At 51.8% G+C, this 25,095-nt stretch overlaps 1 protein-coding gene across 1 annotated transcript in view; it reads left to right on the top strand.

Annotated features, from left to right (window-relative positions):
* The window catches only part of dysf (dysferlin, limb girdle muscular dystrophy 2B (autosomal recessive)), a 220,083-nt gene that overhangs the window by 19,039 nt on the left and 175,949 nt on the right, over positions 1–25,095 (top strand). The window contains exons 7-9 of the mRNA XM_070859521.1: positions 3,337–3,442; positions 4,326–4,468; positions 21,118–21,291. Of these exons, the coding sequence (XP_070715622.1) occupies positions 3,337–3,442; positions 4,326–4,468; positions 21,118–21,291 (423 nt within the window). The remainder of the gene's footprint in view (positions 1–3,336; positions 3,443–4,325; positions 4,469–21,117; positions 21,292–25,095) is intronic.

The following is a 25,095-nucleotide window of genomic DNA, read 5'->3' as shown; positions in this document are numbered from 1 at the left end:
TCCTTAAGTACTCTGGGATGCAGACTATCAGGCCTGGGGATTTATCGGCCTTCAATTCCATCAATTTCCCTAACACAATTTCTTACCTAATAAGGATATCCTTCAGTTCCTCCTTCTCACTAGACCCACTATCCCCTAGTGCATTCGGAAGTTTATTTGTGTCTTCCTTCGTGAAGACAGAACCGAAGTATTTGTTCAATTGGTCTGCCATTTCTTTGTTCTCCATTATAAATTCACCTGAATCCGACTGCAAGGGACCTACGTTTGTCTTTACTAATCTTTTTCTCTTCACATATTTATAGAAGCTTTTGCAGTCAGTTTTTATGTTCCCTGCAAGCTTCCTCTCGTACTCTATTTTCCCCTTCTTAATTAAACCCTTAGTCCTCCTCTGTTGAATTCTAAATTTCTTCCAGTCCTCAGGTTTGTTGCTTTTTCTAGCCAATTTATATGCCTCTTTCTTGGTTTTAACACTATCCTTAATTTCCCTTGTTAGCCACAGTTGAGCCACCTTCCCTGTTTTATTGTTACTCCAGACAGGGATGTACAATTGCTGAAGTTCATCCATGTGATCTTTAAATGTTTGCCATTGCCTATCCACCGTCAACCCTTTAAGTGTCATTTGTCAGTCTATTCTAGCCAATTCACACCTCATACCGTCGAAGTTACCTTTCCTTAAGTTCAGGACCCTAGTTTCCGAAATAACTTTGTCACTCTCCATCTTAATAAGGAATTCTACCATATTATGGTCACTTTTCCCCAAAGGGCCTCGCACAACAAGATTGCTAATTAGTCTCTTCCCATTACACATCACCCAGTCTAGGATGGCCAGCGTCCTGATTGGTTCCTCGACATATTGGTCTAGAAAACCATCCCTAATACACTCCAGGAAATTCTCCTCCACCGCATTGCTACCAGTTAGGTTAGCCCAATCCATATGTAGATTAAAGTCGCTCATGATAACTGCTGTACCTTTATTGCACACATCCCTTATTTCTTGTTTGATGCTGTCCCCAACCTCACTACTACCATTTGGTGGCCTATACACAACTCCCACTGGCGTTTTCTGCCCTTTGGAATTCCGCAGCTCCAGCATACCGATTCCACATCATCCAGGCTAATGTCCTTCCTTACTATTGCATTAATTTCCTCTTTAACCAGCAACGCCACCCCACCTCCTTTTCCTTTCTGTCTATCCTTCCTAAATGCTGATATATGGCCGTTACGGCTAAAGGGGTCAAGGAGTATGGAGAGAAAGCAGGAAAGGGGTACTGAGGTGATCTTATTGAATGGTGGTGCAGGCTCGAAGGGCCAAATGGCCTATTCCTGCACCTATTTTCTGTGTTTCTGTGTTTCAACGATTTGTGCACAAGCACCCCCAATCTCTCAGATCATGCACCCCTTTTAAAATTTTACCAAATTTTACCATATTGTCTCTCATCATTCTTCCTACCAAATATATCATAATGCTCTTTTCTGGTTTGAATTCCAGCTGCCATGTGTTCGCCCATTCCACCAACCTGCCCCTGACCTCTTGAAGTTGGGGCTGAGATTGAGTGTTAAGGCAGGGTATGGGGAGTGTTACTCTGTATCTCACCGGTGAATGCTCAGACTTATCTTTAGATGTGAAAATGACGGGCAGGAAGAGACCACCTGGTCCATCTAGCTAGCCCCACACAGTCGTGATGCCTGAAGCATTAATTTATAAGATCCCTCCCCCCCAACCTGCTGGTCACCTCACAATCCCCTTTGGAGAGGTAAAAAAACAGATAGAAACCACAAGGCAAATTAAGGGCAAGAAAAATCTGGAAAATTCCTCTGTGTAATGAATTTGCTTCATGGGTTCTTTGCTTAAGAATTCATAGCAACACATTGCTATTAAGAACTGGTTGGTTTAATAGCAAAGGTTTAACAATCACACTACACATTACCAGTTCATCCACCAGGCTCACAACCACCTGCCCCATCGTGGATGCCCCGAACCCAACTGGCTGGGGTTTTATTGAGTCTTGCGAACATCGTGTGACTGGCGAAGCCATTCCCAATTCAACAGCTCTACAACTATTTTTGGTAGAAACTTTAAATCAAGTGCCCCCTTTTGGCATTGGAACCCACAAATTAACAGTTTAAAACTGTACTAAAAACCCTTAATCAAATTAAAATTGGTTTGCCGGGGATGTTGATGCACTCCAGTCCCTCCGGCGCCCACCTCTCGCGGAAGGCCGCGAGCGTACCGGTGGACACCGCGTGCTCCATCTACAGGGACACCCTGGCTCAGATGTAACCGCGGAAGAGAGGCAGGCAGTCGGGCTGAATGACCCCCTCGACCGCCCACTGCCTGGACCGGCTGATGGCCCCCTTGGCCATGCCCAGGAGCAGTCCTACGAGGAGGCCCTCGGACCGACCCGCTCCCCTCCGCACAGGGTGCCCAAAGATCAGGAGAGTGAGGCTGAAGTGCAGCCAGAAATTGAGGAGCAGCCCCTTTAAATAATGAAACAGGGGCTGCAACCTTGCATATTCAATAAAAACATGGAACACGGACTCCTCCAGACCGCAGAAATTGCAGGCGGCCTGGGAGCCTGTGAACCGACTTAAAAATTTATTGCACAGGACTGCTCCGTGTAATACCCTCCAGGCCAAGTCCCCGATAAATAGTGGGAGGACTCTCGCGTAGAGTGCACTCCATCGGGGACCCCCGCCTCCTCCGGACGGCAAGGTGGCGCGCCATGGCGTGTCCGGACGGCAGGCGAGGATAGCAAGGTGGTGAGTGTGCAGGAGCAGCTCATACAGGAATCCCCTCCGCGCAGAACTGAAAGGCACGGAGGGGATTTCCTGGAGAAGGCTCAAGTTGTGAGGCGCCGGCTCCCGAGTGAGGTTTCGGGGCTTGGTGCCGATGAGGAATTCCGTCCGGACGGGGGTCAGTTCAGACGGAATCCCCCCACGTGCTTGAGCCTCCTCGACACGCCTAATGGAGTCAGGGTCCAGTGCTGTTTTTGGCGACTCGATGGCATCGGCCGTGCGTCGGACGTCGGCCCAGGATAGGCGGCGTGCTCAACAGCTGTACAAACCTGTGAGCATACTCACAGGTGCATACATTACGCTCCAGAACCCTCAAAATGTTTATATCTCCTCCTCTTTAGCCTACCTTATATAAGACGTGATCTCCTCCCTAACCAAGGGACATTGAAACAGAAAAGAGTTGGATAATGGAGCACTAACACCCCTCAGTTTTCAGGAGCACCATGAGAGGGAGGGTCCTGAACTCTATGGGGTTCCTCGGGGCAGAGGTTTGGGGGTAATGGGCAGTGCAGGGAGTAATGAGAATCCTTTCTGTTGCAGAACGGAGAGAAGGTATTGCCGAAGGATGACATCGAGTGCCCGGGCGGCTGGAAATGGGAAGATGTCGAATGGTCCACTGACCTCAACAGAGCTGTTGATGAACAGGGTAGGTGTTGGGCCAGCAGGAGAGGAGAGGTAACCCTGTGTGTCTCTATTTACCGCTGTGGCCGATGTCCCTCTGCATCTTCCTCCTTCATTCCGCTACCAGTCTACTAGAGAGTCAAGCGTTGTGGGGAGCGGGCGGGGAAGTGGAGCTGAGGCCAATCAGATCAGCCATGATCGCATTGAATGGCGGAGCAGGCTCGAGGGGCCAAATGGCCGACTCCTGCTCCTATTTCTTATGCTCTTATGAAGTCTTCTTGCATCTTCGTGGTGTTGAAATCAAGGTTCATGGCACCGTCTCCTGCTGCAACTCATTCTCTCCGAGAACCTCAAAACACCCCCCTCAGACTTTCCCCTTGGCCCTGCCACTTGATGGCTACTCCAGGTTTACAACAACCACTTGTATTTATATAAGCGCCTTTAAACTGGTGAAACATCCCAAGACGCTTCACAGGAGTGTTATGATAGAAAAACCTGACACCGAGCCTCATGAGGAGAAATTAGGACAGGGCTCGGTCAAAGAGGTAGGTTTTCAGGAGCATCTTGAAGGAGGAGAGAGAGGTTTAGAGAGGGGGGGAGAGGTTTAGGGAGGGAGTTCCAGAGCTTGGGGCCCAGCCAACGGAAGGCACGGCCACCAATGGTGGAGCGATGATAATCAGGGATGCTCAGGAGGGCAGAATTGGAGGAGCGCAGACATCTCGGGGGGGGGTTGTGGGTCTGGAGGAGATTACAGAGATCGGGAAGGGGGCGAGGGCCCTGGAGGGATTTGAAAGCGAGGTTGAGAATTTTGAAATGGAGGGGTCATTGAATTTTGAAATCGAGGCGTGGCTTACATTGCCTGCGGGGTCTCTCCGGCTCTGACCTATTCCTGTGATTCCCATTGGCAGGTTGGGAGTACGGGTTCACCATCCCGCCGGATCGTAAGCCCAAGTCCTGGACCCCGGCGGAGAAGATGTACCACACCAACAGGCGGCGGCGATGGATGCGCATGCGGAGGAGGGACTTCAAACAGGTGGAGGCTCTCCGCAAGGTGAGGCTGCAGGCATCACACGTGCAGCAATCATTACAAAGTCATTCGCGGGATGTGGGCGTCGCTGGCAAGGCCGGCATTTATTGCCCATCCCTAATCGCCCCTTGAGAAGGTGGTGGTGAGCCGCCTTCTTGAAGCGCTGCAGTCCGTGTGGTGAAGGTGCTCCCACAGTGCTGTGAGGGAGGGAGTTCCAGGATTTTGACCCAGTGACGATGGAGGAACGGCCGATATATTCCCAAGTCAGGATGGTGTGTGACTGGGAGGGGAATGTGGAGGTGGTGGTGTTCCCATGCGCCTGCTGCCCTTGTCCTTCTAGGTGGTAGAGGTCGTGGGTTTGGGAGGTGCTGCCGAAGAAGCCTTGGCGAGTTGCTGCAGTTCATCTTGTGGACGGTGCACACTGCAGCCACGGTGCGCCGGTGGTGGAGGGAGTGAATGTTGAAGGTGGTGGATGGGGGGCCGATCAAGCGGCTGCTTTGTCCTGGATAGTGTCGAGCTTCTTGAGTGTTTCACGTGGTTAACAATGATGAGGAAGGTGGTTAGTACAAGGGGTGAGCGGACCGAGGGACGAGGGGTGGGGGGTTGTCCCCTTTATGAGAGCGCCTAATGTCTCCACATCCTGAGGAGGCTAGTTTCAAACCATTTCTCAATCCAAGATCACAAGAGGTTCAATTCAATCACCTCGTAATCTAGGCTGACACTCCAATGTAGTATTGAGGGAGCGCTGCGTTGTCGGAGAGGCAGTACTGAGGGAGTGCTGCACTGTCGGAGGGACAGTACTGAGGGAACGCTGCATTGTCGGAGGGGCAGTACTGAGGGAGTGCTGCACTGTCGGAGGGGCAGTACTGAGGGAGCGCTGTACTGTCGGAGGGGCAGTACTGAGGGAGCGCTGTACTGTCGGAGGGGCAGTACTGAGGGAGCTCCGCACTGTTGGAGGGGCGGTACTGAGGGAGCGCCGCACTGTCGAAGGAGCAGTACTGAGGGAGTGCTGCACTGTCGTAGGGGCAGTACTGACGGAGCGTCGCACTGTCGGAGGGGCAGTACTGAGGGAGCACCGCATTGGTGGAGGGGAAGTACTGAGGGAGCGCCGCACTATTGGAGGGGCAGTATTGAGGGAGTGCCGCACTGTCGTAGGGGCAGTACTGAGGGAGCACCGCACTGTCAGAGGGGCATACTGAGGGAGCGGCGCACTATTGAAGGGGCAGCATTGAGGGAGTGCCGCACTGTCGGAGGGGCAGTACTGAGGGAGCGCTGCACTGTCGGAGGGGCAGTACTGAGGGAGCACCGCACTGTCAGAGGGGCAGCATTGAGGGAGTGCCACACTGTCGGAGGGGCAGTACTGAGGGAGTGCCGCACTGTCAGGGGGGCAGTACTGAGGGAGTGCCGCACTGTCGGAGGAGCAGTACTGAGGGAGTGCCGCACTGTCGGAGGGGCAGTACTGAGGGAGTGCCGCACTGTCGGAAGGGCACTACTGAGGGAGCGCCACACTGTTGGAGGTGCCGTCTTTTGGATGTGATGTCAAACCAAGGCTCCGTCTGCTCTCAGGTGGATGTAAAAGATCCCATGGCGCTATCCCTCAACCAACATCACAAAAACAGATTTATCTGGTCATTATCACATTGCTGTTTGAGGGAGCTTGCTGTGCATAATTTTACCTGCTGCGTTTTCTACATTACAACGATGACTAGACTTGGAAACAGTACATTCATTGGCTGTGAGGCACTTTGGGACGTCCTGACCTCACAATGCAAAGTCTTCCCTTCCCTTTCATGTTCTGCTTGTATTTAAATACACCACAGACCACTAGGGGGCACTGCTGCCCTTTGTATCCAACCTGTGCTGTTCAATGAACCAAACCAGATTGGGCCAGAATAATCTCCATGGGTTATAAAAAAAAATCAGTGATGTTGTGTCACAAGCCAGCTTCTAAAAATAGCCACTGTTATAAAAAATGAGGTGGAAAAGTTGCTGCTGATAAATTCGATGATGCACAGTTGTGTAAGCAGAGAAGTCCTGCTACGACTGTACAATTAAATGTTAGTTCAACACAGGCTGAGGTCATTTAGAGCTGAATCGTTGCGTCATTAAGTCATTCGACTTTCTCTCTCTTTTGAGATCGTAACAATGCGTGCTCTGGCACACTCTGATGTACAGGTTTTAAGATACTAGAACCTGTCCCATAGCACTGATTGTGCAATCTCAAAGGACGGCTGTGTTATAAGGACTGGGACATTATACCATGTAATCTACAATACTCGACCAGAAACATAGGTGAAAGCAGATCTTAAACAAGGGCGTCTAAAAATATTTGAAAAACGAAACATTAAAAGAGTGTGCAAATGGACAGAGAAATGTAATCTCTGCAGGCACGGGTTTGGCCTCAACGGCAGGATGGTGTCCAATTCTGGTGCAGAAACGATTGACGAGAATGGTTCCAGGGATGAGGGACTTCAGTTACGTGGATAGACTGGAGAAGCTGGGGTTGTTCTCCTTGGAGCTGAGAAGGTTGAGAGGAGATTTGAACGAGGTGTTCAAAACCATGAGGGGTCTGGACAGAGGAGATAGAGAGAATCTGTTCCCATTGGTGGAAGGGTCGAGAACCAGAGGACACAGATTTAAGGCGATTGGCAGTAGAACCAAAGGCGACACGAGGAAAAACTTTTTTACGCGGCGAGTGGTTAGGATCTGGAATGCACGGCCTGAGAGGGTGGTGGAGGCAGACTCAATCGCGGCTTTCAAAAGGGAGATGGAAGAGTATCTGAAGGAACAAAATTTGCAGGGCTACGGGGAAAGGGCGGGGGAGTGGGACTCGCTGAGAGTCGGCACGGGCTCGACGGGCCGAATAGCCTTCTTCCGTGCTGTAACCATTCTATTATTCTAGTTGTCCTATTCCCCTGGATTCTAGGGTGGTCCCAGCAGATTGGAAAACCGCAAATGTGACACCCCTATTTAAAAAAGGAGCAGGAAACTCTCGATCAGTTAGTCTAACATCTGTGGTTGGGAAAATGCTGGAGTCCATTATTAAGGAAGCAGCAGCACAACATTTGAAAAAGCAGGATTGAATCAAGCAGAGTCAGCATGGTTTTATGAAAGGGAAATCATGTTTGACAAATTTGCTGGAGTTCTTTGAGGATGTAATGGGGGATACCATTAGATGTGGTGTATTTGGACTTCCAGAAGGCATTTAATAAGATGCCACATATAAGGTTACTGCACAAGATAAAAGCTCATGGGGTTGGGGGTAATATATTAGCATGAATAGAGGATTGGTTAACTAACAGAAAACAGAGAGTCGGGATAAATGGGTCATTTTCCGATTGGCAAACAGTAACTAGTGGGGTGCCGCAGGGATCGGTGCTGGGGCCTCAACTATTTACAATCTGTATTAATGACTTGGATGAAGGGACCGAGTGTGATGTAGCCAAGTTTGCTGATGATACAATGATGGTTTGGAAAGCAAATTGTGAGGAGGACACAAAAAAATCTGCAAAGGGATATAGACAGGCTAAGTGAGTGGGCAAACATTTGGCAGCTGGTGTATAGTGTGGGAAAATGTGAGGTTATCTATTTTGGCAGAAAAACTAGAAAAGCAAATTATGGAGAAAAATTGCAAAGTGCTGCAGTACAGAGGGACCTGGGGATCCTTGTGCATGAAACACAAAAAGTTAGTATGCAGGTACAGCAAGTAATTAGGAAGACAAATGGAATGTTGGCCTTTATTGCAAGGGGGATGGAGTATAAAAGCAGAGAAGTCCTGCTACAACTGTACAGGGTATTGGTGAGGCCACACCTGGAGTACTGTGTACAGTTTTGGTCTCCGTATTTAAGGAAGGATATACTTGCATTGGAGGCTGTTCAGAGAAGGTTCACTAGGTTGATTCCTGAGATGAGGGGGGTTGACTTATGGGGATAGGTTGAGTAGGTTGGACCTATACTCATTGGAGTTCAGAAGAATGAGAAGTGATCTTATTGAAACTTATAAGATAATGAGGGGGCTCGACAAGGTGGATGCAGAGAGGATATTTCCACTCATAGGGGAAACTAAAACTAGGGGACATAGTCTTAGAATAGAAAAGACTAGTTTCAGAATAAGGGGCCGCCCATTTAAAACTGAGATGAGGAGAAATGAGGGTTGTAAATCTGTGGAATTCTCTGCCCCAGAGAGCTGTGGAGGCTGGGTCATTGAATATATTTAAGGCGGACATAGACAGATTTTTGAGCGATAAGGGAGTAAAGGGTTATGGGGAGCGGGCAGGGAAGTGGAGCTGAGTCCATGATCTTATTAAATGGCGGAGCAGGCTCGAGGGGCCAAATGGCCTACTCCTGTTCCTATTTCTTGTGTTCTTATGTTCACGTGACTGTCGAATGCATTGACCGTTGTATTATTTAATTTCATCCTGAAACAAAGGCCCCTGTATCCGGACTAATCACACATTGACAACAAACTGGCCTGTGTTCAGTGGACAACCCGAGGGTCATTTTCCGCTTTCGCCTCGCGGCAGAGGATCGATTGGCTGGTTACAAACTCCGCCCACTTTCATTGTGAACCGGGGGAGGAGCAAACCACGCGGCTGATGTGAAAATCGGCCCCCTGGTCTCCAGTGTCCGTGTCGGTGATTGAGTAAGCAAGTGCTGCTTCTAACCACCTCACAGGAGGGATCAGTACAGTTTGGGTGGGGGGGGGGATCAGTACAGTTTGGGTGGGGGGTATTAGTACAGTTTGGGTGGGGGGGGATCGGTACAGTTTGGGTGGGGGGGGGGATCAGTACAGTTTGGGTGGGGGGTATTAGTACAGTTTGGGTGGGGGGGATCAGTACAGTTTGGGTGGGGGGGGGGGGATCAGTACAGTTTGGGTGGGGGGTATTAGTACAGTTTGGGTGGGGGGGGATCGGTACAGTTTGGGTGGGGGCGGGATCAGTACAGTTTGGGTGGGGGGGGGGGATCAGTACAGTTTGGGTGGGGGGGATCAGTACAGTTTGGGTGGGGGGGGTATTAGTACAGTTTGGGTGGGGGGGATCGGTACAGTTTGGGTGGGGGGGGGGCGATCGGTACAGTTTGGGTGGGGGGGGATCGGTACAGTTTGGGTGGGGGGGGGATCAGTACAGTTTGGGTGGGGGGGTATCAGTACAGTTTGGGTGGGGGGGTATCAGTACAGTTTGGGTGGGGGGGTATCAGTACAGTTTGGGTGGGGGGGGGGATCAGTACAGTTTGGGTGGGGGGGGCGATCGGTACAGTTTGGGTGGGGGGGTATTAGTACAGTTTGGGTGGGGGGGGGATCAGTACAGTTTGGGTGGGGGGGGGTTCGGTACAGTTTGGGGGGGGTTCGGTACAGTTTGGGTGGGGGGGAGGATCAGTACAGTTTGGGTGGGGGGGATCAGTACAGTTTGGGTGGGGGGGGGTTCGATACAGTTTGGGTGGGGGGGATCAGTACAGTTTGGGTGGGGATCAGTACAGTTTGGGTGGGGGGGATCAGTACAGTTTGGGTGGGGATCAGTACAGTTTGGGTGGGGGGGATCAGTACAGTTTGGGTGGGGGGGATCAGTACAGTTTGGGTGGTGGGGGGGTATTAGTACAGTTTGGGTGGGGGGGGATCGGTACAGTTTGGGTGGGGGGGGGTTCGGTACAGTTTGGGTGGGGGGGATCAGTACAGTTTGGGTGGGGGGGATCAGTACAGTTTGGGTGGGGGGGGGTTCGGTACAGTTTGGGTGGGGGGTATTAGTACAGTTTGGGTGGGGATCAGTACAGTTTGGGTGGGGGGGATCAGTACAGTTTGGGTGGGGATCAGTACAGTTTGGGTGGGGGGGATCAGTACAGTTTGGGTGGGGGGGATCAGTACAGTTTGGGTGGTGGGGGGGTATTAGTACAGTTTGGGTGGGGGGGGATCGGTACAGTTTGGGTGGGGGGGGGTTCGGTACAGTTTGGGTGGGGGGGATCAGTACAGTTTGGGTGGGGGGGATCAGTACAGTTTGGGTGGGGGGGGGTTCGGTACAGTTTGGGTGGGGGGTATTAGTACAGTTTGGGTGGGGGGGATCAGTACAGTTTGGGTGGGGGGGTTCGGTACAGTTTGGGTGGGGGGGATCGGTACAGTTTGGGTGGGGGGGATCAGTACAGTTTGGGTGGGGGGGTATTAGTACAGTTTGGGTGGGGGGGGATCAGTACAGTTTGGGTGGGGGGGTATTAGTACAGTTTGGGTGGGGGGGTTCGGTACAGTTTGGGTGGGGGGGTTCGGTACAGTTTGGGTGGGGGGTATTAGTACAGTTTGGGTGGGGGGGTTCGGTACAGTTTGGGTGGGGGGGGGGATCAGTACAGTATGGGGGGGGTTCGGTACAGTTTGGGTGGGGGGGATCAGTACAGTTTGGGTGGGGGGGGATCAGTACAGTTTGGGTGGTGGGGGGGGATCAGTACAGTTTGGGTGGTGGGGGGGGATCAGTACAGTATGGGGGGGGTTCGGTACAGTTTGGGTGGGGGGGGATCAGTACAGTTTGTGTGGGGGGGGATCAGTACAGTTTGTGTGGGGGGGTATTAGTACAGTTTGGGTGGTGGGGGGGGATCAGTACAGTTTGGGTGGGGGGGATCGGTACAGTTTGGGTGGGGGGGATCAGTACAGTTTGGGTGGGGGGGTTCGGTACAGTTTGGGTGGTGGGGGGGGGATCAGTACAGTTTGGGTGGTGGGGGGGGATCAGTACAGTATGGGGGGGGTTCGGTACAGTTTGGGTGGGGGGGGATCAGTACAGTTTGGGTGGGGGGGGTTCAGTACAGTTTGGGTGGGGGGGATCAGTACAGTTTGGGTGGGGGGGTTCAGTACAGTTTGGGTGGGGGGGATCAGTACAGTTTGGGTGGGAGGGTTCGGTACAGTTTGGGTGGTGGGGGGGGATCAGTACAGTATGGGGGGGGTTCGGTACAGTTTGGGTGGGGGGGGTTCAGTACAGTTTGGGTGGGGGGGATCGGTACAGTTTGGGTGGGGGGGTTCGGTACAGTTTGGGTGGTGGGGGGGGATCAGTACAGTTTGGGTGGGGGGGATCAGTACAGTTTGGGTGGGGGGGTGTCAGTACAGTTTGGGTGGGGGGTATAAGTCCAGTTTGGGTGGGGGGGATCAGTACAGTTTGGGTGGGGGGGGGGATCAGTACAGTATGGGGGGGGGTTCGGTACAGTTTGGGTGGGGGGGATCAGTACAGTTTGGGTGGTGGGGGGGGATCAGTACAGTTTGGGTGGTGGGGGGGGATCAGTACAGTATGGGGGGGGTTCGGTACAGTTTGGGTGGGGGGCGATCAGTACAGTTTGTGTGGGGGGGGATCAGTACAGTTTGTGTGGGGGGGTATTAGTACAGTTTGGGTGGTGGGGGGGGGATCAGTACAGTTTGGGTGGGGGGGATCAGTACAGTTTGGGTGGGGGGATCAGTACAGTTTGGGTGGGGGGGATCAGTACAGTTTGGGTGGGGGGGTTCGGTACAGTTTGGGTGGTGGGGGGGGATTAGTACAGTATGGGGGGGGTTCGGTACAGTTTGGGTGGGGGGGGTTCAGTACAGTTTGGGTGGGGGGGATCAGTACAGTTTGGGTGGGGGGATCAGTACAGTTTGGGTGGGGGGGATCAGTACAGTTTGGGTGGGAGGGTTCGGTACAGTTTGGGTGGTGGGGGGGATCAGTACAGTATGGGGGGGGTTCGGTACAGTTTGGGTGGGGGGGGTTCAGTACAGTTTGTGTGGGGGGGATCAGTACAGTTTGGGTGGGGGGGATCAGTACAGTTTGGGTGGGGGGATCAGTACAGTTTGGGTGGGGGGGATCAGTACAGTTTGGGTGGGGGGGTTCAGTACAGTTTGGGTGGGGGGGATCAGTACAGTTTGTGTGGGGAGGATCAGTACAGTTTGGGTGGGGGGTATAAGTCCAGTTTGGGTGGGGGGGATCAGTACAGTTTGTGTGGGGGGGATCAGTACAGTTTGTGTGGGGGAACAGTACAGTTTGGGTGGGGGGTTCAGTACAGTTTGGGTGGGGGGGATCAGTACAGTTTGGGTGGGGGGTTCAGTACAGTTTGTGTGGGGGAACAGTACAGTTTGGGTGGGGGGTATCAGTACAGTTTGGGTGGGGGGGATCAGTACAGTTTGTGTGGGGGAACAGTACAGTTTGGGTGGGGGGGTTCAGTACAGTTTGGGTGGGGGGGATCAGTACAGTTTGGGTGGGGGGGATCAGTACAGTTTGTGTGGGGGGGATCAGTACAGTTTGTGTGGGGGAACAGTACAGTTTGGGTGGGGGGTATCAGTACAGTTTGGGTGGGGGGGATCAGTACAGTTTGTGTGGGGGAACAGTACAGTTTGGGTGGGGGGGATCAGTACAGTTTGGGTGGGGGGTATCAGTACAGTTTGTGTGGGGGGGATCAGTACAGTTTGTGTGGGGGAACAGTACAGTTTGGGTGGGGGGTATCAGTACAGTTTGGGTGGGGGGGATCAGTACAGTTTGTGTGGGGGAACAGTACAGTTTGGGTGGGGGGGATCAGTACAGTTTGGGTGGGGTGGATCGGTACAGTTTGTATTGTGTATGCAAGCATTCTCTAGTAATGACTCCATGAGGTAAGGGTATAGTACTGGAACTGTAGTGACCTTAGTGCTTTATTGCAGCTCCTAGAGTGAGGACACCAAGAGGTGAGCTCCCTTTTATACTGGGTTACCTGCAGTGTACAGGTGACCCTTAGCTCTCCAGCAGCAGCACCCTCTGGTGTACAGGTATGGTGTTTACAGGGTGAAGGTACATTCAGTTGTCTAGTGTTACAGTACATATATTAACATACATACATAACAGTTTGGGTGGGGGGATGCACTCGTGGGGGAATCTAGAACTAGGGGATATAGTTTCAGAATAAGGGGTCGCCCATTTAGAACGGAAATGAGGAAGAATTTCTTCTCTCAGAGGATTGTAAATCTGTGGAATTCTCAACCCCCGAGAGCTGTGGAGGCTGGGTCACTGAATATATTTAAGGTGGAGATAGACAGATTTTTGGACTCTCGGAAAATGAAGGGATATGGGGATCGAGCGGGAGAGTGGAGTTGAGATCGAAGATCAGCCATGATCGTATTGAATGGCGGAGCAGGCTCGAGGGGCCGAATGGCCGACTCCTGCTCCTATTTCTTATGTTCTTATGTCGAAGGCGGCTGCTGTAAAACACCGTGCCAAACAAAGATTGAAACCTGTGGGGCTGAAACTGGGGAGCGCCAGGCACCGGTGTTTTCAAACTTTTAACAAATTCGGCGTTTGTGCTGCAGGAAGGAAGTGGAACGTTAAATCCGGCTCTCCGCTTCCCTCCCGGAGCGCCATCGGCAGCAGGCGAGGCGGTAGGTGAGCAGCAGTGCCACGTTGAAAGGCTCCGCCCACCCTTAAAGGGACAGGCCATTGCTGCTGGCCCTGCAATAGAAACACTTAGCTTCTCCACCACAGCAGCCACGATCCCGCTCGATCAGCCCCGATGCTCTCCAGCGGAGTGCCAGGCTGGTCGATCGCGGGCAGGAACGTGCGGGAAAACCTGCGAGAGCGAAGGTAGATTTTGTTCTTACTCACCCGAAGCGGCCGACCTCCCGATGGACGCCTCCTGCAGCTGTCGGTGTTTTGGCCTGGCGAGGCTGCGAGGGGAGGGGGCGTGGATCGCAAGTTCGGGTCCCGTGGGCTTTACCGCGGCGATGCGCGCGGTGGTGATGTCACGATCTCCGGGCGAAGGAGTCCGGGGCGCAAGGCCGTACCGCCGTCGCAAAACTCCCGCCCAATATGGTGGGAGGAGATATCGCCACGTCCGGTCACCACCCGGTTAGCGCCCCGTTATCGCCCGCCCCCCGCCCAAATGTGATAACGGGAAGTGCTGACAAGGCCAATTTGAAGGCTTATGACTTAAAAAAAGAAAGGGACTTGCATTTATATAGCGCCTTTCATGACTTCAGGGTGTCCCAAAGTGCTTTACAGCCAATGTTTGAAATGTAGCCACTGTTGAAATGTAGGAAACACAGCAGCCAATTTGCCCACAAACAGCAATGTGATAATGACCAGAAAATCTATTTTTTTGTTATGTTCATTCAGGGATAAATATTGGCCCAGGACACAAGGGAGAACTCCCCTGCTCTTCGGAATAGTGCCGCGGGACCTGAGAGAGCAGACGGGGCCTTGGTTTAACGTCTCATCTGAAAGACGGCACCTCCCACACTGCGGCACTCCCTCAGTACTGCACTGGGAGTGTCGGCCTGAATTTATGTGCTCGTCTCTAGAATTTGATTTGACCCCATATGCTTCTGACTCGGAGTGAGAGTACAGAGCCACAGCTGGTACACTAAATTGTAATTCCACTTTCAATACTATCTTCCCTCCGCAGTTATAGCGGCAGCATTTACAGTAACCAGGGCTAGAAGGGTAGAAACATACCCCCCAATAGGATTACTCAGACTCGAACCCCAGCTACAGAATGATAGCAACACAGGAACATTAGAAGGCCATTCAGCCCCTCGAGCCTGTCACACAGGAACAGGAGGAGGCCATTCAGCCCCTCGAGCCTGTCACACAGGAACAGGAGGAGGCCATTCAGCCCCTCGAGCCTGTCACACAGGAACAGGAGGAGGCCATTCAGCCCCTCAAGCCTGTTACACAGGAACAGGAGGAGGCCATTCAGCCCCTCGAGTTTGTTACACAGGAACAGGAGGAGGCCATTCAGCCCCTCGAGCCTGTTACACAGGAACAGGAGGAGGCCATTCAGCCCCTCGAGCCTGTTACACAGCAACAGGAGGAGGCCATTCAGCCCCTCGAGCCTGTTACACAGCAACAGGAGGAGGCCATTCAGCCCCTCGAGCCTGTTACACAGCAACAGGAGGAGGCCATTCAGCCCCTCGAGCCTGTCACACAGGAACAGGAGGAGGCCATTCAGCCCCTCGAGCCTGTTACACAGGAACAGGAGGAGGCCATTCAGCCCCTCGAGCCTGTTACACAGCAACAGGAGGAGGCCATTCAGCCCCTCGAGCCTGTCATACAGGAACAGGAGGTGGTCATTCAGCTCCTCGAGCCTGTCATACAGGAACAGGAGGAGGCCATTAAGTCCCTCGAGCCTGTTACACAGGAACAGGAGGAGGCCATTCAGCCCCTCGAGCCTGTTATACAGGAACAGGAGGAGGCCATTCAGCCCCTCGAGCCTGTTACACAGGAACAGGAGGAGGCCATTCAGCCCCTCAAGCCCGTTACACAAGAACAGGAGGAGGCCACTCAGCCCCTCAAGCCTGTTACACTGGAACAGGAGAAGGCCATTCAACCCCTCGAGCCTGTTACACAGGAACAGGAGGAGGCCATTCAGCCCCTCAAGTACGTTACACAGGAACAGGAGGAGGCCATTCAGCCCCTCGAGCCTGTTACACAGCAACAGGAGGAGGCCATTCAGCCCCTCGAGCCTGTCATACAGGAACAGGAGGTGGTCATTCAGCTCCTCAAGCCTGTCATACAGGAACAGGAGGAGGCCATTAAGTCCCTCGAGCCTGTTACACAGGAACAGGAGGAGGCCATTCAGCCCCTCGAGCCTGTTACACAGGAACAGGAGGAGGCCATTCAGCCCCTCGAGCCTGTTACACAGGAACAGGAGGAGGCCATTCAGCCCCTCAAGCCCGTTACACAAGAACAGGAGGAGGCCACTCAGCCCCTCAAGCCTGTTACACTGGAACAGGAGAAGGCCATTCAACCCCTCGAGCCTGTTACACAGGAACAGGAGGAGGCCATTCAGCCCCTCAAGTCCGTTACACAGGAACAGGAGGAGGCCATTCAGCCCCTCGAGCCTGTTACACAGGAACAGGAGGAGGCCATTCAGCCCCTCGAGCCTGTTACACAGGAACAGGAGGAGGCCATTCAGCCCCTCAAGTCCGTTACACAGGAACAGGAGGAGGCCATTCAGCCCCTCGAGCCTGTTACACAGGAACAGGAGGAGGCCATTCAGCCCCTCAAGTCCGTTACACAGGAACAGGAGGAGGCCATTCAGCCCCTCGAGCCTGTTACACAGGAACAGGAGGAGGCCATTCAGCCCCTCAAGCATGTTACACAGGAACAGGAGGAGGCCATTCAACGCCTTGAGTCTGTTCTGCCATTCAATGAGATCAGGGCTGATCTGTGACCTAACTCCATATATCCGCCTTTGCCCCATATCCCTTAATACTTTTGGTTAAGAAAAATTTATCAATCTGTAAAATTAACAACTGATCTAGCATCAATTGCCGTTTGAGGAAGAGAGTTCCAAACCTCCACCACCCTTTGTGTGTAGAAGTGTTTCCTAGCTTCATCTCTTGGTTGAGACATAAGATCATAAGAACATAAGTAATCGGAGCAGGAGTCGGCCATTTGGTCCCTCGAGCCTGCTCCACCATTCAATAAGATCATGGCTGATCTGATCATGGACTCAGCTCCACTTCCCTGCCCACTCCCCATAACCCTTTACTCCCTTATCGCTCAAAAATCTGTCTATCTCCACCTTAAATATATTCAATGACCCAGCCTCCACAGTTCTCTGGGGCAGAGAATTCCACAGATTTACAACCCTCTGAGAGAAGAAATTCTTCCACATCTCAGACGTTAAACCGAGGCTCAGTCTGCTTTCTCAGGTGGATGTAAAATATCCCACTCTAATGTTTAGACTATGCCCCCCGAGGCCTAGACTCCCCAACCAGCGGGAATAGTCTCTCTCTATCTACCCTACCTGTTCCCCTTAGTACCCTGAAAACTTCGATCAAATCATCCCTTAACCTACTAAATTCCCGGGAATACAACCCTAATATGTGTAATCGCGCCTCCTAATAACCTTTGGAGTCCAGGTATCATTCTTGTAAATCTAGATTCTTAGTTTAAATCTCTCAAGAATCAACTCATTTTCTATGCAGTAAAGGACATTGAGTGAGTGAAAACTCTAACCGATGTACTGGAGAGGGTACAAAGGAGATTTACGAGGATGTTGCCTGGACTGGAGAATTTTAACGATGAGGAAAGATTGGATAGGCTGTGATTGTTTTCTTTGGAACAGCAAAGGCTGAGGGGAGACTTGATTGAGGGGCCTGGATACAGTCGATAGAAAGGGCCTATTTCACTTAGCAGAGGGGCCAACAACCAGGGGACATAGATTTAAAATAATTGGGGGGAGGTTTAGAGGGGATCTGAGGGGAGATTTCTTCACCCACAGTTGGTGGGGGTCTGGACCTCACTGCCTGAAAGGGTGGTATAGGCAGAAACCCTCACCACATTTAAAAAGTACTTGGATGTGCACCTGAAGTGCCGTAACCTACAGGGCTACCGACCAAGAGCTGGAAAGTGGGATTAGGCTGGATAGGGCCTTTGTGAGGCCTCACCTGGAATATTGTTTTGGTCTCCTAATCTGAAGAAGGACATTCTTGCTATTGAGGGAGTGCAGCGAAGGTTCACCAGACTGATTCCAGGGATGGCTGGACTGACATATGAGGAGAGACTGGATCAACTGGGCCTTTATTCACTAGAGTTTAGAAGGATGAGAGGGGATCTCATAGAAACGTATAAGATTCTGATGGGACTGGACAGGTTAGATGCGGGAAGAATGTTCCCGATGTTGGGGAAGTCCAGAACCAGGGGACACAGTCTTAGGATAAGGGGTAGGCCATTTAGGACTGACATGAGGAGAAACTTCTTCACTCAGAGAGTTGTGAACCTGTGGAATTCCCTGCCGCAGAGAGTTGTTGATGCCAGTTCATTGGATATATTCAAGAGGGAGTTAGATATGGCCTTTACGGCTAAGGGGATCAAGGGGTATAGAGAGAAAGCAGCAAAGGGGTACTGAGGGAATGATCAGCCATGATCTTATTGAATGGTGGTGCAGGCTCGAAGGGTCGAATGGCCGACTCCTGCACCTATTTTTTCAATGTTTCTGTAACCTCATGGTCGGCCGGCATGGACACGGTGGGCCGAAATAGCCTCCTTCCATGCTGTAAATTTCTATGATTCTTGTATGATTAAAATCCACAGATTATAAAGGGATAGGGCAGGATTAATAGAAACAGACTGTTTGCAGTGGTTGATGGGGTCGAGAGCAAGGGGACATGGAGTCAGATTAAGCGCACAGTTTTTTGTCTCCGTAGTTAAGGAAGAATATACTTGCATTGGAGGCTGTTCAGAGAAGGTTCACGAGGTTGATTCCGGAGGTGAGGGGATTTACTTATGAGGATAGGTTGAGTAGGTTGGGCCTATACACATTGGAGTTCAGAAGAATGAGAGGTGATCTTATCGAAACATATAAGATAATGGGGGGGCTCGATAAGGTGGATGCAGAGAGGATATTTCCACTCATAGAGGAAACTAAAACTCAGGGACATAGTCTCAGAATAAGGGGCTGCCCATTTAAAACTGAGATGAGGAGGAATTTCTTCTCTCAGAGGGTTGTAAATCTGTGGAATTCTCTGCCCCAGAGAGCTGTGGAGGCTGGGTCATTGAATATATTTAAGGCAGAGATAGACAGATTTTTGAGCGATAAGGGAGTAAAGGGTTATGGGGAGCGGGCAGGGAAGTGGAGCTGAGTCCATGATCAGATCAGCCATGAGCTCATTGAATGGTGGAGCAGGCTCGAGGGGCCAGGTGGCCTACTCCTGCTCCTATTTCTTATGTTCTTACGTAAGAGATTTGGGGCAGGGGGTAGGTGCAGCTTTATTATACTGAGAGTGGCGAGGTTGCGAAATCGATTCGCGGAGTTAGTGATTGAAGCAGAGACCACGGCAACATTTACGAACAGGTTAGAAAGGAGAGTGATGGAAAAGTGGGATTAAGGGATATGGAAACAAAGCAGATTTAGGGTTTAGAAACATAGAAACATAGAAAATAGGTGCAGGAGTAGGCCATTCGGCCCTTCGAGCCTGCACCGCCATTCAATGAGTTCATGGCTGAACATGCAACTTCAGTACCCCATTCCTGCTTTCTCGCCATACCCCTTGATCCCCCCTAGTAGTAAGGACTACATCTATAGAAACATTTAGGGTACTTCTCGGGAGGAGGATGAAGATTAGCACACACTGGGTGGATGAAAAGGTCTTTTCCATGTTGTCATTTCTGGGTAATTTAACAACAACAACTTGCATTTAAAAAGTGTCTTTAATGTAGTAAAATGTCCCAAGGTGCTTCAGAGGAGCGATTATCAGTCAGAATTTGGCATTGAGCCGCATAGGAAGATATTAGCGCAGGTGACCAAAAACTTGGTCAAAGAGGTAGGTTTTACGGAGCATCTTAAAAAGAGGGTAGAGAGGCGGAGAGGTTTAGGGAGGGAGTTCCAGCGCTTGAGGCCCAGGCAACAGAAGGCACGGCCACCAATGGTGGAGCGATTATAATCAGGGATGTCCAGGAGGGCAGAATTAGAGGAGTGCAGACATCTCGGGGGGTTGTGGGGCTGAAGGAGATTACAGAGATAGGGAGGGGCGAGGCCATGGAGGGATTTGTAAACAAGGATGAGAATTTTGAAATTGAGGCATTGCTTAACCGGGAGCCAATGTAAGTCAGCGAGCACAGGGGTGATGGGTGAGCAGGACTCGGTGCGAGTTAGGACACGGGCAGCCGAGTTTTGGATCACCTCAAGTTTACGTAGGGTAGAATGTGGGAGGCCGGCCAGGAGTGTGTTGGAATATAATGGAGACACAAGTGGCTTATTTACCTTAGACCGAGCCTCAGGACTGCAGGCTAAGGATCAACATCAATCGTCACATAAAACTCCAGGTATAACAGGATTGTTTCACTGCATATGCGAGAGGTGGAATACGTAAATAGTTATACAGGGCCCTGGTGAGACCATACCTGGAGTATTGTGTGTAGTTTTGGTCTCCTTACCTAAGGAAGGATATACTTGCCATAGAGGGAGTGCAGCGAAGGTTCACCAGACTGATTCCTGGGATGGCAGGACTGTCGTATGAGGAGAGATTGGGTCGACTGGGCCTGTATTCACTAGAGTTTAGAAGAATGAGAGGGGATCGCTTTGAAACATATAAAATTCTGACGGAGTTGGACAGACTGGATGTGGGGAGAATGTTTCCCCTGGCTGGGAAGTCACAGTCTCGGGATACAGGGTAGGAAATTTAGGACCGAGATGAGGAGAATCAGAGGGTGGTGAACCTGTGGAATTCTCTACCACAGACAGCTGTGGAGGCTAAGTCACTGAATATATTTAAGAGGGAGATAGATAGATTTCTAGACGCAAAAGACATCAAGGAGTATGGGGAGAAAGCGGGAATATGGTGTTGAGATAGAGGATCAGCCATGATCATATTGAATGGCGGTGCAGACTCGAAGGGCCGAATGGCCTACTACTGCTCCTAATTTATATGTGTCTAACAGGACTGAGGATTGGAATTAGTCACACTGCCCTGCTCTTTTCCCAGATCCCTGCAAAATTTCTCACCTTCAAGGATTGATCCAATTCCCCTTAGTACTGAATCTGCTTCCACCTTCCTTTTGAGCAGTAAATACTTGAAGAGGAGAGATTTGCAGGGCTATGGGGGATCGAGGAGTGGGACTGATTGGAGAGCTCTTTCAAATAGCCGGCATGGGCACGATGGGCCGAATGGCCTCCTTCTGCACTATATGATTCTATGATTCTGAGAAGTTTCTCATGGTCGTTCTTACCCCCCCCCCGTCTTCTCCCCAAATGTCCCCTTGCTACAGACCAAGACAGACGATCTAGAGGTCGAGGGCTGGGAATATGCATCGCTCTTTGGTTGGAAGTTCCACCTGAAGCAACGGAAGACAGACGCGTTCCGTCGTCGCCGATGGAGACGCCGCATGGAGCCTCTGCAGAAGGCCGGGCCGTCCGCCGTCTTCGCCCTGGAAGGCGCGCTGGTGAGTGGGCGTATCCCAGCGACTGGACCATCCGCTCCCCGGCTTCCTGCACCCCTCTCCCTGCTCCGGCCTCAGGCGAGTGTTGCCTGGACCGTCGCTCTTCATCACTGCTTCCCCCGCAAGCTCCTCCATCTCTCCACTAACTCGCAACAGCTCCACAACCAACTTCCGCCCTCTCGTAATTCTCCGCCAAGGACCCACACCCGCTCCTCATTCGTGTCTGCCCTGTATCAATCCCAAACTGATCCCACTGCCCCGCTCTCTCCCCATAGCCCTGTATCAATCCCAGACTGATCCCACTGCCCCGCTCTCTCCCCATAGCCCTGTATCAATCCCAAACTGATCCCACTGCCCCGCTCTCTCCCCATAGCCCTGTATCAATCCCAAACTGATCCCACTGCCCCGCTCTCTCCCCATAGCCCTGTATCAATCCCAAACTGATCCCACTGCCCCGCTCTCTCCCCATAGCCCTGTATCAATCCCAAACTGATCCCACTGCCCCGCTCTCTCCCCATAGCCCTGTATCAATCCCAAACTGATCCCACTGCCCCACTCTCTCACCCTAGCCCTGTATCAATCCCAAACTGATCCCAATGCCCCACTCTCTCCCCATAGCCCTGTGACAATCCCAAACTGATCCCACTGCCCCACTCTCTCCCCATAGCCCTGTATCAATCCCTAAGTGATCCCACTGCCCCGCTCTCTCCCCATAGCTCTGTATCAATCCCAAACTGATCCCACTGCCCCACTCTCTCCCCATAGCCCTGTATCAATCCCAAACTGATCCCACTGCCCCACTCTCTCCCCATAGCCCTGTATCAATACCAAACTGATCCCACTGCCCCACTCTCTCCCTATAGCACTGTATCAATCCCAAACTGATCCCACTGCCCCGCTCTCTCCCCATAGCCCTGTATCAATCCCAAACTGATCCCACTGCCCCACTCTCTCCCTATAGCACTGTATCAATCCCAAACTGATCCCACTGCCCCGCTCTCTCCCCATAGCCCTGTATCAATCCCAAACTGATCCCACTGCCCCGCTCTCTCCCCATAGCCCTGTATCAATCCCAAACTGATCCCACTGCCCCACTCTCTCCCTATAGCACTGTATCAATCCCAAACTGATCCCACTGCCCCGCTCTCTCCCCATAGCCCTGTATCAATCCCAAACTATTCCCACTGCCCAGCTCTCGCCCCATAGCTCTGTATTAATCCCAAACTAATCCCACTGCCCCACTCTCCCCATAGCCCTGTATCAATCCCAGACTAATCCCACTGAGCCACTCTCTCCCCATAGCCCTGTATCAATCCTAAACTAATCCCACTGCCCTGTACCAATCCCAAACTAATTCCACTGCCTCACTCTCTCCTCATAGCCATTTATCAATCCCAAACTAATCCCACTGCCCCCCTCTCTCCCCATAGCCCTGTATCAATCCCAAACTAATCCCACTGCCCCGCTCTCTCCCCATAGCCCTGTATCAATCCCAAACTAATCCCACTGCCCCGCTCTCTCCCCATAGCTCTGTATCAATCCCAAACTAATCCGACTGCCCCACTCTCCCCATAGCCCTGTATCAATCCCCAAACTAATCCCACTGCCCCACTCTCCCCATAGCCCTGTATCAATCCCCAAACTAATCCCACTGCCCCACTCTCCCCATAGCACTGTATCAATCCCAAACTGATCCCACTGCCCCACTCTCTCCCTATAGCACTGTATCAATCCCAAACTGATCCCACAGCCCCGCTCTCTCCCCATAGCTCTGTATTAATCCCAAACTAATCCCACTGCCCCACTCTCCCCATAGCCCTGTATCAATCCCAGACTAATCCCACTGAGCCACTCTCTCACCATAGCCCTGTATCAATCTCCAAACTAATCCCACTGCCCCGCTCTCTCCCCATAGCTCTGTATTAATCCCAAACTAATCCCACTGCCCCACTCTCCCCATAGCCCTGTATCAATCCCAGACTAATCCCACTGAGCCACTCTCTCCCCATAGCCCTGTATCAATCTCCAAACTAATCCCACTGAGCCGCTCTCTCCCCATAGCCCTGTATCAATCCTAAACTAATCCCACTGCCCTGTATCAATCCCAAACTAATCCCACTGCCCCACTCTCTCCCCATAGCCCTGTATCAATCCCAAACTAATCCCACTGCCCCGCTCTCTCCCCATAGCCCTGTATCAATCCCAAACTGATCCCACTGCCCCGCTCTTTCCCCATAGCCCTGTATCAATCCCAAACTGATCCCACTGCCCCACTCTCTCCCTATAGCACTGTATCAATCCCAAACTGATCCCACTGCCCCGCTCTCTCCCCATAGCCCTGTATCAATCCCAAACTAATCCCACTGCCCCGCTCTCTCCCCATAGCTCTGTATCAATCCCAAACTAATCCGACTGCCCCACTCTCCCCATAGCCCTGTATCAATCCCCAAACTAATCCCACTGCCCCACTCTCCCCATAGCCCTGTATCAATCCTAAACTAATCCCACTGCACCGCTCTTTCCCCATAGCCCTGTATCAATCCCCAAACTAATCCCACTGCCCCACTCTCCCCATAGCACTGTATCAATCCCAAACTGATCCCACTGCCCCACTCTCTCCCTATAGCACTGTATCAATCCCAAACTGATCCCACTGCCCCGCTCTCTCCCCATAGCTCTGTATTAATCCCAAACTAATCCCACTGCCCCACTCTCCCCATAGCCCTGTATCAATCCCAGACTAATCCCACTGAGCCACTCTCTCCCCATAGCCCTGTATCAATCTCCAAACTAATCCCACTGAGCCGCTCTCTCCCCATAGCCCTGTATCAATCCTAAACTAATCCCACTGCCCTGTATCAATCCCAAACTAATTCCACTGCCTCACTCTCTCCTCATAGCCATTTATCAATCCCAAACTAATCCCACTGCCCCCCTCTCTCCCCATAGCTCTGTATCAATCCCAAACTAATCCCACTGCCCCGCTCTCTCCCCATAGCCCTGTATCAATCCCAAACTAATCCCACTGCCCCGCTCTCTCCCCATAGCTCTGTATCAATCCCAAACTAATCCCACTGCCCCACTCTCCCCATAGCCCTGTATCAATCTCCAAACTAATCCCACTGCCCCACTCTCCCCATAGCCCTGTATCAATCCTAAACTAATCCCACTGCACCGCTCTTTCCCCATAGCCCTGTATCAATCCCCAAACTAATCCCACTGCCCCACTCTCCCCATAGCCCTGTATCAATCCCAAACTAATCCCACTGACCCTCTCTCTGCCCATAGCCCTGTATCTATAGCCAAACTACTCCCACTGCCCCGCTCTCTCCCCGTAGGTCTGTATCAATCCCAAACTAATCCCACTGCTTCACTCTCCCTATATCCCTGTATCAATCCCAAACTAATCCCACTGCCCCGCTCTCTCCCAAAATCCTGTATCAATCCCAAGCTAATCCCACTGCCCCACTCTCTCCCCATAGCCCTGTATCAATCCCAAACTAATCCCACTGCCCTGCTCTCTCCCCATAGCCCTGTATCAATCCCAAACTAATTCCACTGCCCCGCTCTCTCCCCATAGCCCTGTATCAATCCCAAACTAATCCCACTGCCCCACTCTCCCCATAGCCCTGTATCAATCCCAGACTAATCCCACTGAGCCACTCTCTCCCCATAGCCCTGTATCAATCCTAAACTAATCCCACTGCCCTGTACCAATCCCAAACTAATTCCACTGCCTCACTCTCTCCTCATAGCCATTTATCAATCCCAAACTAATCCCACTGCCCCCCTCTCTCACCATAGCCC

Source organism: Pristiophorus japonicus, chromosome 2 (assembly GCF_044704955.1).
Source record: "Pristiophorus japonicus isolate sPriJap1 chromosome 2, sPriJap1.hap1, whole genome shotgun sequence".
NCBI lineage: Eukaryota > Metazoa > Chordata > Chondrichthyes > Pristiophoridae > Pristiophorus > Pristiophorus japonicus.
Note: the sequence above shows the minus strand (reverse complement) of the source record. Positions and strands in the feature narration are given on the sequence as shown.